This window comes from Ciona robusta, chromosome 10 (genome assembly GCF_009617815.1).
Source record: "Ciona robusta chromosome 10, ASM961781v2".
NCBI lineage: Eukaryota > Metazoa > Chordata > Ascidiacea > Phlebobranchia > Cionidae > Ciona > Ciona robusta.
Genome location: NC_143244.1, coordinates 5,728,066 through 5,747,618, shown reverse-complemented (window position 1 = coordinate 5,747,618; position 19,553 = coordinate 5,728,066). Strand labels below are relative to the sequence as shown.

Below are 19,553 nucleotides of genomic sequence, written 5' to 3'. Positions count from 1 at the left end.
ATATTAATATTAACATAAAGCGACATTTTCTATCACCAAAACACTTTATGAAATACAGCTTTTTAAGCTAACGGTATAAATATTTTATCCGAATAAAATCTTGGCTTTAAGGAATTTCAAGATCCGTAAGGTGGCGGCATGGAGTACGTGGTGTACCACTTGTCATTGCACGGTGTGCTGTTGCATTAAAACGTGATCTGAGTTGTGTTTTTGTATTGCATAGTAGTGTGTTATTGTGTAGACACTCCCACATGCGTTTTTAAAAGCAAGTTACCTTACGAAATCGACACAGTTTCAGTTTTTGTCGAATCAAACCAATATCTGTTTTATGTTTAGGTTTCAGCACAAATTATTTGGTTTAAGTATTATAAGAGCCAAACAACATGGAAGATTTTGTTAACAACGTAAGGAACTTTTCCAGTCAAGGGCAGTTTAGCCAGCTATGTGAATACATGAACAAATCCTGGACTTTCTTGACCAAAAATGTCTCGAATTTGGATGCTGCCTTAGAGGCTTTGGACATGCAAGAACACTCGCTAGGTATGCTGTACATTCTCTGTGTGAAAGTATCTCTGCTCCAGTCAAGCGGTTTTGCCAGTGATGAAGAGTTTGACCAGATTTTTTCTCAAGTTAGTTTATTCACAAGTCAATGTGTAGGGGAACAAGTTCAATACTCAACTGGAAATTTTGCACAAATGTTCCATACGTTAACGCAGGAGTTGTGTAGAAAAAATATCCCAATTCGTGGCATCAAACTACTATGTATGGGAATTGGTAAAGTACAGACGCATGCAGCTCAACTGACATCCCTACATTCTGATCTATGTCAGCTCTGCCTATCTGCAAAATGCCTCAAACCAGCCCTACCATACCTTAACACAGAAATCTGTGATATCTCCAGAGAAAATGGCTGGTATGAGAGTAAGCACTTCCTTTCATATTATTACTACGGTGGAATGATCTACTCTGCTCTAAAGCAGTTCCGCAGAGCTCTATATTTCTTCGAGCAAGTGGTAGTATGCCCTGCTTCTACAGTCAGTCAAATAATGTTGGAAGCTTACAAGAAATACATCTTAGTTTCTCTTATAGCTGAAGGAAAATGCATCCCGTTACCAAAACTTACATCTCAGGTGATCCTACGTTTTGTGAAACATTACAGCACAGAATATAACGAGATTGTACAAGCATATGCAAGTAGCGACCCTGCAAAACTGACATCTGTCATCTCTTCCCATATGACTGTATTCACAAGCGATAAAAACCTAGGTCTAGTGAAACAAGTTGCAGTCTCACTCAATAAAAGAAATATCCAATGTCTTACGAAAACTTTCATAACTCTTTCGTTATCCGATGTGGCAACTAGAGCAAGGCTGACAGGTCCAGACCAAGCAGAGTTCTACCTCCGCCAGATGATTGAAGACGGTGAAATCTTCTCAACTATTAACCAACACAGTGAAATGGTTAGCTTTTACGACGACCCAAAAAAATACAACACAGCGAGCATGCTGAAAGAGATGGACAGAGACATTCAGAGCTTTAGCGAATTGGACAGAAAACTGAGGGAAATGGACCAGAGCATTCAAGTTAACCCAATGTACGTACAGAAAGTCAAAAATGTATCCACGCAGGAAGACGACTTTGAATTGAACAGTTCTTCTTCCTCCACCTCCAAATCTTCCTCACTTTTATCGAGATTAATGTTCAAATGAGTGTCTTGAGAACTACGTTATCGCATTAATTGTTTCATATTCTTCTAAAATTCTATTTTCTTGCTGTTGGTAAAAATTACCAAGTTATCATACATCGCTCGACAGTGCATAGGAAGTGCTGTAAATTAACACAAGGCGCTAAATTAAGTTTTTTTAATTCTCTATCTCTAAAAGAGACTTGCTTTTTGCAATGCATTTAAAATATTCTTTAAAAATCAATTTTTTATAAAATTTTGGTGCCCAATTATAGACATTTTACAACATGTATTGACACACAAAGATATTGTGCCCTGGTTCTTTAGTTTCAAATTCTAAATTCAAGTAAGATAAATTAATCTGTGAAACTGTTCTTCAGAATCTTCACTTATAGGTTTCACCACCATGTTTATTCAACCATAATTACAATATATGTGACTTAAGTTCAGTGTTGCCAAATTCCCAAAAGTTCCTTAAAATGAATGTAGTTATTTATTTGTCTGACAACACTGGGCACCAGTTCGAAATACCAAATGGAAGACTGACACCAACATCCCAGTACCTACAATTAATAATTGCCACACTCAAGTTGCCAGATGCTCTTGCCAAAAAATGTTTCTCTATCTGGTTGAAGTCTCCTTTATTGGGTAAATATTGGTTCTGTATCTGGTTAATTTTGCTTTGCAAAAACTAGTACTATTTCACAAGGGCCCAGTGGTTGGATGCCCTCATTGTAACCAAAAGTTACTGTGTTTAATGCTTGGAGCTGCTACCATTGTGGTAACATGTGTCCCTGTCCAAACAGTTAACAGACATTCTTTCAACCCAGCACGTCAGCGGTCAGTAATGAGTTGTCCAAAAACGATACAAAAACCTTAGATTACTTGATCTTATGACATTAGTCACATTACCAATTATTTTGTAATTTATTCAATTTTCTTTTCGAAGGTGTTCAATTGAAACCACAGCACATTCCTTTCCGCATGGTCAAGCAGTGGCCGATGTTGGTGGAGAAGTTTTCTATGGGAACAGAAATCGAAAAATCACAAGGTTGTTTCATTAGAAGTGTTTAAAAGTGAATATACATTTCGAAATACATATATATATATATATATTATTATATTTATATATATATATATAAAATCATATTTTATTTTAGAAGGCAGGCTAATAAATAAAGTATTTGCTATGCAAAGTGTTAATTAATTGAACAAACCAAATCCCCAAAATCCCTATAAAACATATACAGAAAAACAAGTATTAATATATGCATATATATATAAAAATTTATAGTTTTGTGTTTTATTTATTCATCATGTGTTGAATAAATTGATAATTTTCAGATGAACCTGCTCTTCTCTTTCGAAGAAACGCGTTCTTAACGAAAGAGGAAGAAATGTTAATCACAGATGAAGCTGTGCTTAATATATTGATGATGGAAGCAAAGTACAACATTCAGCAAGGTATGTACTACACAGATATCTCATATTTAAATAGCATACTACATAGAAATCTCATACTTTGAATCCCATATTTTAGATATTAAGTAACACCTGGGGTGACATTGTCTTAATCTGGGGTGACATTGCATACTTTGTCCTAGCTTGTTTGTATAGATGCCAGCATGGTTAAAGCTGCTAAAACTGGGTGTTTAAACATAATTATATGGTTATCCTAACCGCTCCTAACGTAACGGCAAGGTGAAAAAGTTAAATTTTTAATATCCAAACTATTAAATATGTTACAGGTAAGATTGTAGCAGGAAATCGCTTTGTTTTGAGGAAACTGGTTAACTGGGTCATTTCCTTTTTGGTTAATACTTTAAACTGATGTCTTATTACGGTTATATAAAGAAGTAACTATAAAATAACTTACTTTTTCCAATGGATAAGATAGAGTATAAACATAATCACATCTCTGACGTCAATATCCTGAAAATTAAGCAATTATTTTCTCATTAAGTGCCTCGGGCCTTGGTTGGGATAACACTTATTTTCGTGATAATTTGATAAAAACGTCAACGCCTGTCGTTTTCGTGTGATAAATTACTATCTGTTAAAAAGTCAATCTACAGTGAAAGTATTTTTGTCTTATGTCACATCATGACTTGATACTTTGTCACGAGTTTGTTAAAAATAACTTATGTCTGTGTATTAGGCTTGTAGCCTGGGATAGTAGCTTTAATTATAGAAGCCTAATTTCTCAATCTATTTTATATTTTAACTTTTACATTCTATCGCTTATTACGGATTAAAATTATAATTATTAGTGAAAATATTTTTGACAAATCATAGGTACCAAACTTTGTAAATAATAGAAAAAAATGATAATTATTAAACTTATGACAATTATACTATTCTGTGAAACTAATTTCTCTTTACTGATTGTCCATAACAATGCTTATAATTATGGAGTATAGAAATTTTGGGGTTGTCATGCCCACCGTGCCACCCCAGGTTTGTTGCCTATTTGACCAAGTGTATTATTTCAACAAAGGTATCTACCCTTGTGATTTTGAAGATGTTGAACAACTTGGAACTCTCCTTTGCCTTAAATTAGAAGATAAGGAGAAGGAAATACAAGGGATTGTAAAGTGAGTGTTTAAACCAAAAATATACACTCATGTAATATGAGTCATGTTCATATGCCCTATTACCCATGAAGTTTATTATAAAAAATTGAAGATCCGTTAAGCTGTGTTAAGCTGTAATAAATTCTGTGAATGTAACCCTGATCTGGTGCAGGACGATTATTGTGTAAAGAAACACAGTCAGGATCTGGTGCTATGAAATATGTAACAGACAAAAATCAAGCTCAGCAAATTTTTTAACATCAAAAATATAAATTTTCGGTATTGTCAGTTTCTTACTCAAACATAATCCACATTCTACATGCCCCAACACTATTAAAATAAAGACTGACGATGCCATAACTAACAATCTCTATGTTACAACATTAGTTTGACTCAATTTTTGTTTGCTGTGTGTTTAGTAGCCAACTAGCCCTGTTATGTTACACACCTTTTGTATAATTCCTTTGTATTTTAATAAGGAGAAAATGTTACAGTCAGGAGAAATGTTCATATTTCCTTTGCTTCCCTAGCCATGGGAACTACACCCACACACAAATATATAATATGTTAATTCTGGGTATCACCTGTGACACGCCTATATGTTATGCTAGCAGTTATTCAATCTGGTGCTATGAAAACGAAAGAGACTAAAATAAAGTCCAATCAATTGTATAATAAAAGATATATAGTAGGGTGGGGGAAGATGGGACACCTTTAGCACATAATATCTAAATATTCTGAACATGTTTTAAACAATTAATAACGGTTCTATGGAAGTCGTGAGAATATGGTTTTATAATTCTTTGAATGTTCTTTGTTAACTACGAAATGGGGCGAGAAAATAGAGTTAAAAGGTGTCCCATCTTTCCCCACACTACCATATACATATATATTTCGCAGATAAAAGCAAATCAGGTTTAATGAGAGCAATACCACCCCCTAGTTGTTTCTCGCAATCAACAGGAATAAATACCCAAGCTCACAATGCATATAAGCAATTTTTCTAAAATTGTTTACATTTTCCAGGGAAAATCTGCAGACACTGGTGCCTCCGCACATGGCTAGGATAAAACGGTCTTTTCTTAGTCGACAAAACTCGATTGAAGAGAAAGTTTTAAAAAGTGTCAAAAAAGGTCCCAAAAGTGATCCCATTAATACTACTATTGAGTTTATGAAGATTTGCTGGCAGTTACCTTATTATGGGTAAGTTGTTTAACAATTATATTACAATAAAAAACCTTTGTTAATAAAATAAGGTATTGTACATATTTTTCTTGAATTAAGATACAAATAAATAGCTTTATAAACATAATATGCTATTGTTCCTATGTTTTTAAAAACAATATTTAAATACACACTTCACTTATTTCTATACTGCAATAAATGTTTACATATATATATAATTTGTTTTTGTCATTGTTTTAAAACATTAGAATTTTTTATATATATATATAATTTATACACAATTTTTTAGGAGTGTGATTTTCGACGGTCTGGTGGAAAGAGCTCAAAACAATCCTCTTACTTCATTATTTACAACTCAAACAAGTCTCCCTGTTAAAATAGCAATCAACACATCAGGTGTATGGGTGATAGACCAAGAGAAAAAGGTAATGGGTTGTTTATCTCATCATAATAACACCATTGTTTATTATTACATCATTGTTTATTCTTACACCAGGTGAGACAATTTCCTCTGGTGGGGTTTTCATTGGAAATTTTGCCCTGCCAGTGTTTCCCATTTGGAAATTTTGTAGGGTTTAATAAACCGGAATCATAGTAACTGGAAACACTACTTTGTTATATCTTACACGTTACACTTCATTCTATTTACTTTCTAATTTTATCTTATTTAAAGCAGAAGTTCTTAATTTTTTTCTACTCTCGTACCATTTTTGTTTTTCATACAGACACTTCATAATCATACTGCACTACTAAAAAGATCTATAGACTTATTGACCTAGGCCTATATAATTTAAAAAAAACCATATAAAATGTGTGATTTTGTTTTAGTTAGTGCTTGTTTAAAGGATTAATGAACATAAATAGATTGTGAAACATATTTGATCAACCTTGTTTTCCAGCATGTTTTAATCGGGTTATTGTACGATGAGTTCAACTGGGAGATGGCTCCTCCTCAAGAAGAGGAAAGTGATGCAGGGACATCTATTGCAAGTCTCTTTCTGGAGTTTGATGATCCCAAGACAAAAGAAAACGAGATGCTGCAAATTATGTCAAAAGAGGTAGTTTCATGGGATTTGTGAAACATAAACTGGTTTTATTGGTATTCAGAAAGTCACTGTGCACTGTTCTGTTGATTTTTTTAATAAGGACTGCTCAGAAGGTTACATATACAGTTTGCATATATTGAATTAATGTCACTTTTTTTACCCTTGTTTACTCTCGTATGGCGGGGCAACGACAGTTGTGTTCTGTTTTATACACCTTGTGCCTGCTTACAAGTTACCACTTGTTATGTAACTTTGTAGGTAATTATTTTTGTACTTCTTATTTTTTGTTTGTATATATGGCTGACGATTTCAACAACCATCAGTGACTACTAGGTTGAATGGATATAAATGTAGGCAAGCATTAAAAAGACATTATTTGACTGTTTTAATATCCAGGCACCAATGATGAACTCTATGATAGAGACTTGCATAATCATGATCCGTGAGAAGGAACAAATTGAACAAGCACAGAATGCTGCAGGCCCAAGTGAAGGTAAATTACATTTAGCAGTTTTATACCATTACAACCTTACTTAAAACTACTCTGGCCTAAGTCTCAGAGCCCATACTGTGCCACTCTGTACCACACTATATAGAAAAAATAACTCTTGACCACACTATATAGAAAAAATAATAATAGATTTTATTTGTATAAATGTAAACTAGCATTACACAAAGCTTTTAAAAGTATAAGGACGACCAAATCACAATTTTTAAACCACTGTCGTTTATTTAAGTTATATCTTAGAACCACTGAACACTATCATGTAATTTGTATTTAAATTATACACACAATATTTTTGCAGAAAGTAACGGCGTTAACTCTAAAAGCCACGCAGCAGCAACTTCAGTACAAACCAGTAGCACCCTTGTGCGCCCTCTGTTTGCTCGACAGAACACAGTAACGAAAAATCGACCCGAGAAACTCAGCTTTACCCGTCTTTCTGACTCTGGTAGGTGGTCATAGGATGTCTATGTTATTTCCTACACATCTAACTGCGTGTTCCGTTAGACAAACAGCTGCTTTTCGATAAAGCGGCCACTTTGACATCTGATGATAGCGTAAATTTAGACGAAAAAAGTTTTTTCTTACGGCTGTGCGCCGGGAGTCAATCACGCAGTCCCTCTGACAGGTGAACGAAACATCTATAACCCAGATTTTTCGCTGATTGCTTCATGCTTACACCAAATGGCTGTTTATTCAAATACCAAACACCAGCTTTATCGCTAAAGTTGTTCAAACTAAAACTACTTGACCAAACGGTGTCGAACAATTCATTTTATTCCATTCCGCTTAACTAACAATTCCCCAAACGGCAAAACATGTCTAGTTCATCTAAAAATAACTAAAACCGTCTAACTGTTCCATCATAAAACGGTGCTTTAATTTCACACGCAATCATAGGCGCCAAACTCTTGAAAATGCAGGGAAGGTAGGGGTAGTTAGACACCCATTCCCATAAAACAAACCAACTTATTAGTCCTAAAGTTTACTGATAATTGCAGTGTATAAAACTCCAGAGCTGGCCTACCTACCGTGCCACCCAGGTTTGGCGCCTATGCACACAATAAACCAAGTATACCAATACCCAATATATATGGCTGTATAATAACATCCCTGTTATAATTATGTGAGTGATAGTTATTTACCGGAGTGTTTACAGCAGAGAAGTCCTAATCTACCGATAAAGGTAAGAAGCCATGGTGCCGGTGACTCACTGTCTTGCACACCCATGTTTAACATTCAACCCACATTAAATACAGTGTTTCCATTACGAAAAATTCACCCTGAAGCATCTAGTGCAACATGGACAAATTAATCTTATAGGAAACACTGTTTTCTAAAGTCAACATTATTTTATGTTGATTTTACGTCTTACGTTTGTGGGTATTTGGTCCCAACATTTGTTTACCAACATATACATATCATTCTATATGGATGAGGTTCTACAGCTAAACTTGCTAAGGACCTGTTTTTTTCCCTATCCAAGTACATAATGATACATATTTATTTACGGAAGTTTTGAACCATTTAATATTTGGTTGTTTTTACAATGTTATGTTTTTTACTATGGTTGAATATGACTTGACTAACAGGTGGACGCCACTACCCAAACATTAATAAATGTTTGGTGAACTGAAACTTGCCTGAATCACTTTAACACATATATAGTACTGTGGGGTAAGATGGGACACCTTTATCTTATAATATCCAAGTATCCTCATCATGTTTTAGTTTAAACAATTAGAAATGGTCTTAGGAGTCATTAGGATAGGGTTTTATAACTTCTTGAATGTTCTTTGTTTACTACATATTGGGATGAGAAAATAGAATGAAAAGGTGTCCCATATTTCCCCACCCTACTACAAGGAGAAATAATCCAATTATAACAAATTAAATGCATGAGGCATGTCAGGAATTTTCAATACATTAATAATCATACTCGAAAATGTAAAAGATTTATTTTGAAATATTCACAACATTGGTGTATCATGTGAAAACATCATTGGATTGCTCATGAATAAATCACATGAATCACTAAAACCTCCAGATTTACAAATAAGGGAAAATATTGTAATACAAAAACACAGTCTCTATCCTTAACCCCAAGATATTATTTTACTACCAGCAATATTGCTATACCTCACAAAAACATTTTTTTAAAGTGATTTTTCTTACTATTGAACCCGGCACAGAAAGTTTCCAACTCCCAATATTTTATTTCTAGCAATATTGCTCTTCCCCATAAAACAACAAATTTTTTACTATTCCCCCAAGCACACAATTTTCTCAACCCCTAAATTACTACAGATAGCACCGCAGTTGACACACCAAGCCCAACCACACCTACAGCTGGAAAGGCAAAAAAAAGATTTCTAAAAACACTCAGCAGACATAAAGATATTGAGGTACTAAAAGAAGAAAGAAATGAATTATTGTGACCTGTACATTACCGCCATCGTGTGTAAACTATATACCATCAACTGGATTTGAGAAATGAGTAATATTAGAAGTATTTTTCAAACATAATGTATGCAACTTTTTGAAATATTGGGTTAACCCTTTTGGGACGAGATATATTTTAATAAATTAGTTTTTTGGCTCTTTAGCGACATAGATGTTCATGCCAGCAAAAAAACAATCAATTGAAGATTTTTTAAAAAACGAGCGACATAGATGTTCATGCCAGCAAAAAAAACAATCAATTGAAGATTTTTAAAACTGCATTACAGTATTTGGCCTCTATTTATTAACATAATACATATTACATAGTCATGTATTTAGACTTGCAGAAGATACTGTAATACATGTTACAGACTAATGTATAAACACTGTCACATTGAGTTTCTTATCACTGCACTTTACAAACATTTTTTCCACAATGCTGCATTTACCTGTAGCATTACTTACACCAGATAGTTTGTAACTGTTGCACTTATATTGCTCTGTATTTTTTTCATTCATATTTAGTTAGCATAGTTCTAACTAAAAGTTGGCTGGTGCTTTTCCACCAAAATAACCTTTGTACATTTGTAGTTGCCATAACAACAACCGAACCAAATAAAATAAATGCCTTTCGTGATCATAGTTGTCTTTTCTTTGTAACCCAGTATTTTAATGACATTTCCTCTCCTTTGCACTTTATTAAATAGTTGATGTTGTATCGTGGCTTCACCAAATAAAATGTATCTTCGTTAGAAACTTTTTGTTGAACTTTTTATCTAGATTTTTTTGTTTGTTTTAGCTAGGTTTTTTTTGTCAAATTTCCACAAAAAGTTGCAGTCTGATTTCCAAAAGAGCTTTATTAGACTTATAACATGGCAGTAACACAAGTTTCATGTAAAATCACTCTTTGGCAATTTATTAACAGTATAAAAACGCTAAAACGATAGTCTTCAAAACAACTAGCTGATTTAAATTCCAGAAACGATAAAATCACTTAATTTCTGAGTGCTTGTCAGGAAATGCTTGTCTTTCTGTCATGTTTTTCCTCATTAAGTAATTTATACAGCTGACATTATTAACTTCATGCTGCATTTATACCATATGTTTGAGTCTGTATGAGATTTTGCTTTTCTGTCTTGTTCATGTTATCTTAAAGGTTTAAATGGCTTATGCAGTTACCACCATGTTCAACATAGTAAAATAATTACCACACAAGGCAGAGCAGTTAGTTCATAAGGTATGAACGCACACAGTTATAAAATCAGAGATGCATTGCAAAGAATTAAGTTCAAAATATATAAATTAAATTAGATAAAAAAGATATTCAATATTTTTTCACTTTTTATTTGAAAGATATTTTTAATTATTGTTGCGCTTGCGCAAATATGGTAATTGAAGTGAATATATCAAGATCTTAAGACTTATTTAGGAATCTGTAGGTTTTAAAGTATGTGGAAATGGAAAAACAGTTTTATACCTATTTTCATATTACTGGGTCTTGGGTTTCTTGGAGATTGTACATCAAACCAGGATCGAGTGACGAAAAGATTTACACGAACAAAAAATGGAAAACATATTGAATTATCCATTGATAATGTTCTGCTTGCATTGGAAAAATCTGATTCATTTTTCGCAAGAAATAAGGAGTCCGCTACAGTGGATCTTGCATTTGGAATGCAGATGATGAATGGTTAGTTACTGCAGTGTGAAATTACAGCTTGGTGCATGGCTAAGTCATGTCATTGTCACTCTGTATGTATGGTTCCTTGTGGCTCATAAAGTATGTATGCTTCTACCACCAAAATTGAGATTTTTAACAATTTTACAATTGTAAAAGCATGTGTCCTAGGATAGAAGCTAATCGGCAATTGCAACATACCAGTGTTCTCTTACAGGTTGTTAAAATATACAAAAATAATCCTCTTAAGTTACATACGTGGTAACTCGTGAGCGGGAATGAGGTGTATAAAATAGAACACCCATGTTATGTTACCTGCCATCGCTCGAACGCAAGAATAAGTTACATTTAACCCCAGTAATAATTATTGACATATATATGTACATAATATTTTACCATATATATGTCTTGTTATTCATTCAAATGATTAATTTTTACCAGGGGAGCTTGTAAGACTTCTGCAACTAATTAACAATGGTTTGAATTATGAGTTTGGTAAAAACAAAACGCTTCTCACGCGAATAAAAAACCTACAGCATTCAGTCAACACCCATGTCCAAGAATCACTTAAACACATTAAAGTAATAAATGAACGGTAAGTAAACTTTATTGAGAACTAACTCATCGCAATGCAGAACTAAACAACTTTTTCGCAGGTATTATAAAAATTTTGAACCTGTTATCCTTGAACCATGGATGCCATACCAGTTTTCACCGCAATTTACATTTGTTGATGAAGTCAATGTTATCACTGATATGAAACCAGCAACAGGTTATTTTGTTTGCATTCAACCAAGTTTACAGTGCAAAAGTTCACAAAAATGCAGGAGATTGTGGTGGATGAAACAGAATATATGTGTCATAACGGCTGCCATTGATCCATACATAAATAGGTTACATTTATTTATATGATTTTCTACAAATAAACGAATATTAATTTATTAACATCAGTTAATTTTCAAGCATAACCCCCCCATTTAATTTTATTAGATTTTAATGAAAGAGACAGTGACTACTGCATGTCCACCCTGCTTGGCTTGAACCAATACAAGAAATGTTCAGTTGAATTATGCTGGAAAACAATGACTAAAATCGGTCAGTTTGGATATTATTCAACTCATCAGATATTATGGATAAACCTTGGTCAAAAAGTGAGATGTTTACCATATTTTCTATTTAAATAAGAGACTGACAATGCCATGTAGGCAAAATATATATTTTATACAATTTGCTGAACTTGATTTTTGTCTGTTTTTTTTTACCGCTGGATTTTCACTATGTTTGGTTACTTTTTACTTTAAGTTGTGTGGGTTATTACTAATGGTTCAAATTTAAAAGAAGTTTGATTTCTTAGCGTACTGTATTAGTTTCCTAAAGTAGGGCTTCAATCAAAAATGAAAAAATACTCTAAAAATGTAAAATAAAAATGATAAGAATACAAATGCTTACTTTATTAAACTTATGAACTCTGCTAGCAAACTTATTTTACTGGAGTTTTGACATCCCAATTAGGTTGTCTAGTTTTTCAAGTTACACCAATTTACCTTCAATAGGGCAGAAACATATTAACCCTTGTATATAGTTTACAGCACAGATTTTGCTTCCACAGATCGGCTGTTTAGATAAAATGAATATTCTTGCAAGAGGAGATGGTTATCGTGATGTTAATGAAATCACCAAAAGACTCTGTGCTGGTGTGGTAATTGAAATGAATGCAGAATACCAAAGTGGAATGACTTGCCTCTTAGAAAAAGACCTGTTTACCGAGCAAGGTATATATCAACCAGCTTTGTTAATTTTGTTGTATTAGGCTTGCTTGTGTAGCGGTTCGGTTTATTGTGGTTGTAAATCTTTATAGCAACATATGTTCGCTTATGGTGTTGATGTATTTATATGGTTTCTCTCCTGACATTTGTCACGTCGTAAAGTTACATCTGTCCTTTTACTTCAATTCCCCTTTATAAACCTTACCGTACATGTTATGAGAGGGAGAAACACGCAGACGCTTGGAGAGACCAGTGACTAACTAGATAGGGTTACGTGATTGTAAACGTTGGAGTTGCTTTTGGTACTTGTTTACTGTTGAAAAGTTTAGAACGCCTCAATACAAATTGATGTTCAAATAACCGAGTCATACTCAACAAGACAACGTCAGTACCAGAAGACAGAAGCAAGAAACTTCTCCCAAATACAGCGCACATTCCGAGAGTAGGATACAGCGCGTAGGACAGCCGCGACTCGCAACAAGGTGTTTAACTGGCGCACCTCGTCTAGATAATCGAACTGAACTGACTAAGGCACGTCGAGACGCGGGCGCCCCTACACTTGAATTTCATATACCCTCGCTTAAACTTTATATTTTGTATGTTTTTTATGTGGCACTTGCAACGTAAACAAAGGATACCAGGTTTGTTTAATGCTTCGACTTTGTTGATTTGTGTGGCTTTGCGCAAGACACTGACTGACCAATTCAGTTGTCTAAACCGCTAAAATAAACGCATTAATTAATGTTTTTCGTAGTTTTAACCATACCCTACATGAAACGGATAAATAATGTTTTAAGATTATAGATTAACAGATGTAAACTTAAAACAGGTGCCGTTTGTGGTGGTATTGGTTTTGTTGATGCCCTTCATCCAATGCACCTTCTGTCTGTACTTGATTGGCAAGACCCAGTAAATGGTTGCTATAAAGTGGATGTCAAATGTGAACCCAAATCTGAGCCAAAAATGTTTAGTTTCTTAAAAGATCAAAAGTAAGTCAATAATTTCATGAATTGTTATGCTTTTGTTTTACCACTGAATTTTCCTCAGGCATGTTTGGAATTCAAGAAAACTTTTGGAAGATTCTTTAATAGAAAGTAAGAATGTAATAACTAACTTAATTAATTCATATCAGCTTTTTACCAGGGTTTTTATCTCATTAGAAAAATGTATTACTTAATCTGATTTATGACCTTTACACAGATAAATGCAGTGCACACTTTACTGGAGTTGCAACCGGATATCTTGCTTCTAGTCTGCGGTTATTTTATGATCCTTATTATATTAAAAATAGGCTAGCAATATACAGTAGTTTGCAAATAATAAAAATTTCACAAAACCCAATACCAGTCGATACACAAACGATTACGAACATAACATTATTCTATGGACTGCTTTCTGCTTTTATAATTTTGAGTTTAATTATTATTGTAATAAACAGAAGAACAATTTTTAAAAGAAAAAGTACTGTCATATAAAAAAGGAGATATTTTTTTTAAGAGCTTAATGTAGGTTCCATAAAATAATTTTATCGTAAGATAGTTAGAATCTATTCCTTGCACTGGGACTTCAAATATGTGCATAACATTTTAACAGGTTTTATCACCAGCTATTAATTTTTTGTAAGTTTTGAATGAATGAACGTAACATATTTTATCCTCGAGTTGCTTAAAACAACAGTCGTTATAACACGGATGTTCATACACCCCACCCCAGCTTAGCTTACGAGTTACCAATTATGTTACTTTATGGGTGAATATTGTTTTGTACATGCCATATTGAGATTAAGATTGCTTTTTACTTTGCAATAAACATACTTTGTCTTTTCATTCTATTCTTTATGAGTGAGGTCGCGTTGTCAGGGAACTTTAAGACAGTCCTATTACCTCAACACACAGGATGATTAGTTAATTTTTTTATGTGACCAATGTCTTCCCTCTTCATGCGAATATACCATACTATACAAGCAACATTAGACCGGACCTTTAGCTTGTTGTACCCAAAGTTTCTTGAGAGGTTGGTTCTACATTTAGATGAATACAATACCTTATCATTAGATAAATACAATTTATTATCTCCTAGCATTTTCTGTTTTTAATAGAATATGGTTTCCCCAATTTAGAACCTCATCTCTTTAAGTTGGTAGGGAAAGTATTATCCCTGGTCTGCTGAGTTTAAATAAAACAGTAAAATAGGGATTTTATGTGTCAAAAAAGTCGGTTTATTTAATTAGAAAGCGGACACTAAAAATAAAGGAAAACTTGTTTTTGTTTTGTATATTGTTTTGAAAGCATCAAATTAATTGTTTTTCTCACATACCTATTCTGACTAACCTGATAGACACTAATAATGAGTAGATTTTGCATTGATTATAGTAGTCTTTCCCCTTATGCTAAAGTAAAACAACGAAGCTTATTGCAAGTCATGTTTATTGCAAAGTAAAAAGTAATCTCAGTATGGCAGGTACAAGATGATAAAACTTACACAAAATTAATAGCTGGTGATAAAACTCGTTAAAATGTAATGCACATATTTGAAGACCCAAAGCATTGATCCTAACTATCTTACAATAAAATATTCTATAGAACTAACATTTGCTTATTAAAATACATCTTCTGTTTTAAATAATAATACTTTTTCCCCTGAAAATTGCTTTCCTCTTTTTTATAATGACCAATAAACTTAAAATTACAAAAGCAAAGAGCAGTCCATAGCGCAATGTTATGTTCATGGTCAGTTGTGTATCAACTGGTATTGATTTTGGTGGAATTTGTTCTAATATTTGTGAGATACTGTGCAGTGCTAATCTATTATTAATATAATAGGGATCATAAAATAACCGCAGACTAGCAGCAAGATACCCGGTTGCAACTCCAGTTAAGTGTGTACTGCACATATCTGTGTAAAGATTATTAGTTAGATTAAATAATACATTTTGCTTATGAAATAATAACTTAGGTAATATGTCAGATACGACTTAATTAAGTAATTAATGACAATCTTACTTTCCACTGAAGAATCAACTAAAAGTTTTCTTGATTTCCAAATATGCCTGAAAAAAAAGTAAAATATATACATAAAAAAAATTAATTGCAAGTAGCCAAGTACAACAATACAAGAAATAGTTAACTTACTTTTGATTCTTCATAATCCGATATAATTTTAAGTCAAAATCGCTTTCACAATCTTCTTCGTCTTTAAAACAACCACTTACGGGGTCTTGCCAATCAAGTACAGACAGAAGGTGCTTTGGATGAAGGGCATCAACAAAACCAATACCACCACAAAGCGCACCTACAGTTTAAATATGCTACAGTTAAATGTTATAATCACAAAAACATAAATGGGACAAGGTGTATGAAGCACAACACAACAACTGTTTTTTTCTAGCCACACGAGTGCAAAATAAATTTCATTCAAATATTTAATATAACGTTTTTAACCCCATGTGAGGGGAAAAACAGTTATTATTAACAGATTGTTTTTTTTATATGGCTAAGGATTCGGAACTCATTTTGTCAGTTAAGGACAAACATGCCTAATGTACCTTGTTCAACAAATATGTCTTTAGCTCCAGGACAAACTATCCCACTTTGGTATTCTGCATTCATTTCAATTACCACGCCAGCACAGAGTCTTTTGACGATGTCATGAACATCACGATAACCATCTCTTCTTGCCAGAATATTCATTTTATCTAAACACCCAACCTATAAAACAACAACTGTAAACAACATGGTGATCTGAATAGAATTTCAAAACACTGAAAAAAATGTCTAAACACCTTCTTAAGTTTTTTTAGTTTAAGCATTCATATATATTTATTTCATTGCCTTATTTAAAAGTCCATATAATTTAAAATCATTTCTTGCTAGCCCTAGTTAAAGCATTACATATATAAAAATACCGAAACTTATTTACCTTTGCATGGCAGGACAATATCAATCATTAAATTATAACAGGGGTATTCTGTTTCATACACCTCATGCCCAGTTACCAGCTACCACATATTATGTAACTTTGTGGGTAATTACTATTAAGGCAAACAACCAAACTTCTTTTAAGTTTTAACTAATAACTAACATAACTTCTAACTAAAAAGCAACCAAATATGGTGAACATCCAGTACAACGAAATACGTAACAGACAAAAACCAATCCCAACCAATTGTATAATAAAAGATATACATCTCGTTTGACAGTCTCTTATTTAAATAGAAAATACATTAAACTCACTTTTTGGCCAAGGTTAAGCCATATGATTTCATGAGTTGAATAATATTGGTCTTGACCAAGCACAGTCATATTTTTCCAGCATAATTCAACTGAACATTTCTTGTGTTTTTCCAAGCCAAACAGGGTGGACATGCAGTAGTCACTGCTTTCTTCATTAAAATCTTAAAAAATGTTTACATTTAAATGTTAATTTTTTTTAAATTAGTTGAGTATTCAGTTTGTCATGGAGAATCAAAATGAAAAAAATATACATACATATATATATATATATATATATATATAAATTTTAAAATTATATATATATATATAAATTTTAAAATTTTAAAATAAGATGCTTAAAAGCTATAGAAATGTAACCTTAGAAAGGTATTTCTAAAATAAAATAACCTGTTGCTGGTTTCATATCAGTGATAACATTGACTTCATCAACAAATGTAAATTGCGGTGAAAACTGGTATGGCATCCATGGTTCAAGGATAACAGGTTCAAACATTTTATAATACCTGCAATAAAGCTGTTTCAATGACTTTATTTTCCTTTTTTGTTTATGGTCACAACGATTAAAAAAGTTCACAAAAGTGAAAAAAAAACAAATAAGTAACAGTGAAACTATAGTATATCTGTGGGATACTGTGCAGTGCTAACCTATTTACAGTATCCCACAAATATTTTGGTCATGTTACTTACTCTTTATTCATTACTTTAATGTGTTTAAGTGATTCTTGGACATGGGTGTTGACTGAATGCTGTAGGTTCTTTATTCGCATGAGAAGCGTTTTGTTTTTACTAAACTCATAATTCAAACCATTGTTAATTAGTTGCAGAAGTCTCAACAGTTCTCCTGAAAAGAAATAAATGCGGTTTTATTGAACAACCTGATGTTCTTGTAATTCTTTGTTTGTTATATTTTGCATTTGGGTCCAAAAATTACAAAAGCATAGTGCGGAAGTGATAACAGTTTATGATGTAAATTGGCACTGCGAATCCTTGCTAATTTTGCAGCAAATCCTACAAACGGAAATCGAATGGCAACCAATTTATGCAAACTGTATGAGTTATAATTCCACACTGCAGTAACAAACCATTCATCATCTGCATTCCAAATGCAAGATCCACTGTAGCGGACTCCTTATTTCTTGCGAAAAATGAATCAGATTTTTCCAATGCAAGCAGAACATTATCGATGGATAATTGAATACTTTTCCCATCTTTTGTTCGAGTAAATCTTTTTGTAACTGATTCCTGTTTTCTACACTCCACTGGGAATCCAAGAGCCAACAGTAGGATAGTAATTGTAAAGTTCTTTCCCCATTTTACCATAATTGAGACCTACTGCAGTCAATACAATGCCAGTATCTGCAAAATACTTTATAAATACCGAGATATTTTAACCAATAGTCTTTAAAGCATTAATAATAATATTTTTTGACACTTTTAATCTAGATTTAAATAATTTAATTTGAAATGCTTTACTATCTAAACTAGCTTTGACATTTTTAAGCTTTGGTCTTTGAAATTCAGCTCTGATTTTATATATGTATTCATTCATACATTAAAAACTGACTTCTCTGCACTGTGTGGAAACAGCTTGCTACGTGGTGCTTATTGCTTAGCTAATCCAAACCCACTATTTCCTGTCCCGTAGTTATATGGAAATCTTTACAATGAACATTTGCGAGACAAAACAGGAAGTAATTGCGAAGTTAATTCCTGTATAAACGCCGGAGCGAAAACATTTGGTTCACTGTTTACTGCATTTGCTTGGAATATACTGAATAATTAGATAAACTTGTTTGCGACGTTTACAAAACCCGCGTTTCATTGACGATTACGCGCAACGAACAGTTTTAAATATGAAACTCCTATGAGTCACTACTTTGGTAATTGTCTCCGGCGTTAAAACCCCCTTTGTGGGCGCCCCGCTTCCACAGTACTGCTCACAGTTTTCCTTATTTAACAAACCCATGATTTCTTCTGACACAAGCACAAGAGAGTACTGTAAAAACGGATAATTCAATATGTTTTCCATTTTTTGTTCGTGTAAATCTTTTCGTCACTCGATCCTGGTTTGATGTACAATCTCCAAGAAACCCAAGACCCAGTAATATGAAAACAGGTATAAAACTGTTTTTCCATTTCCACATACTTTAAAACCTACAGATTCCTAAATAAGTCTTAAGATCTTGATATATTCACTTCAATTACCATATTTGCGCAAGCGCAACAATAATTAAAAATATCTTTCAAATAAAAAGTGAAAAAATATTGAATATCTTTTTTATCTAATTTAATTTATATATTTTGAACTTAATTCTTTGCAATGCATCTCTGATTTTATAACTGTGTGCGTTCATACCTTATGAACTAACTGCTCTGCCTTGTGTGGTAATTATTTTACTATAACATGAACAAGACAGAAAAGCAAAATCTCATACAGACTCA

At 33.1% G+C, this 19,553-nt stretch overlaps 4 protein-coding genes across 9 annotated transcripts; 3 read left to right on the top strand and 1 right to left on the bottom strand.

The window, feature by feature from the left end:
- Positions 1-167: 167 nt before the first annotated feature.
- Positions 168-2,066, top strand: LOC149729954 (COP9 signalosome complex subunit 3-like). The gene has a single exon (XM_089885810.1). It carries the CDS (start codon positions 384-386, stop codon positions 1,707-1,709), a length of 1,326 nt encoding a protein of 441 aa, XP_089741936.1. The 5' UTR covers positions 168-383; the 3' UTR covers positions 1,710-2,066.
- On the top strand, positions 2,057-10,191 carry LOC149729953 (FERM domain-containing protein 8-like). Of its 6 annotated transcripts, none has more exons than XM_089885804.1 (12): positions 2,057-2,332; positions 2,634-2,735; positions 3,029-3,148; positions 4,182-4,278; positions 5,284-5,460; positions 5,732-5,867; positions 6,342-6,500; positions 6,885-6,981; positions 7,295-7,441; positions 7,501-7,621; positions 8,156-8,179; positions 9,301-9,441. In XM_089885804.1, exons 1-11 carry the CDS (start codon positions 2,164-2,166, stop codon positions 8,175-8,177), a joined length of 1,347 nt encoding a protein of 448 aa, XP_089741930.1. In that variant the 5' UTR covers positions 2,057-2,163; the 3' UTR covers positions 8,178-8,179; positions 9,301-9,441. The 6 variants fall into 6 exon arrangements, with proteins under 6 accessions (XP_089741930.1, XP_089741929.1, XP_089741933.1 ...); XM_089885803.1 differs by having other exon boundaries at positions 8,153-8,179; XM_089885807.1 differs by lacking the exon at positions 7,501-7,621 and having other exon boundaries at positions 8,153-8,179; positions 9,301-10,191.
- A 194-nt stretch (positions 10,192-10,385) lies between these two features.
- LOC149729952 (UPF0764 protein C16orf89 homolog) lies at positions 10,386-15,717 on the top strand. The gene is made up of 8 exons (XM_089885811.1): positions 10,386-11,125; positions 11,555-11,708; positions 11,770-11,885; positions 12,104-12,264; positions 12,723-12,885; positions 13,709-13,868; positions 13,927-13,973; positions 14,080-15,717. Exons 1-8 carry the CDS (start codon positions 10,885-10,887, stop codon positions 14,352-14,354), a joined length of 1,317 nt encoding a protein of 438 aa, XP_089741937.1. The 5' UTR covers positions 10,386-10,884; the 3' UTR covers positions 14,355-15,717.
- LOC149729951 (UPF0764 protein C16orf89 homolog) lies at positions 15,289-19,351 on the bottom strand. The gene is made up of 9 exons (XM_089885846.1): positions 19,169-19,351; positions 18,194-18,353; positions 17,799-17,952; positions 17,499-17,614; positions 17,112-17,272; positions 16,424-16,586; positions 16,011-16,170; positions 15,882-15,928; positions 15,289-15,774 (listed from the first exon to the last, which is right to left on the bottom strand). Exons 1-9 carry the CDS (start codon positions 19,253-19,255, stop codon positions 15,497-15,499), a joined length of 1,326 nt encoding a protein of 441 aa, XP_089741972.1. The 5' UTR covers positions 19,256-19,351; the 3' UTR covers positions 15,289-15,496.
- Positions 19,352-19,553: the final 202 nt, after the last annotated feature.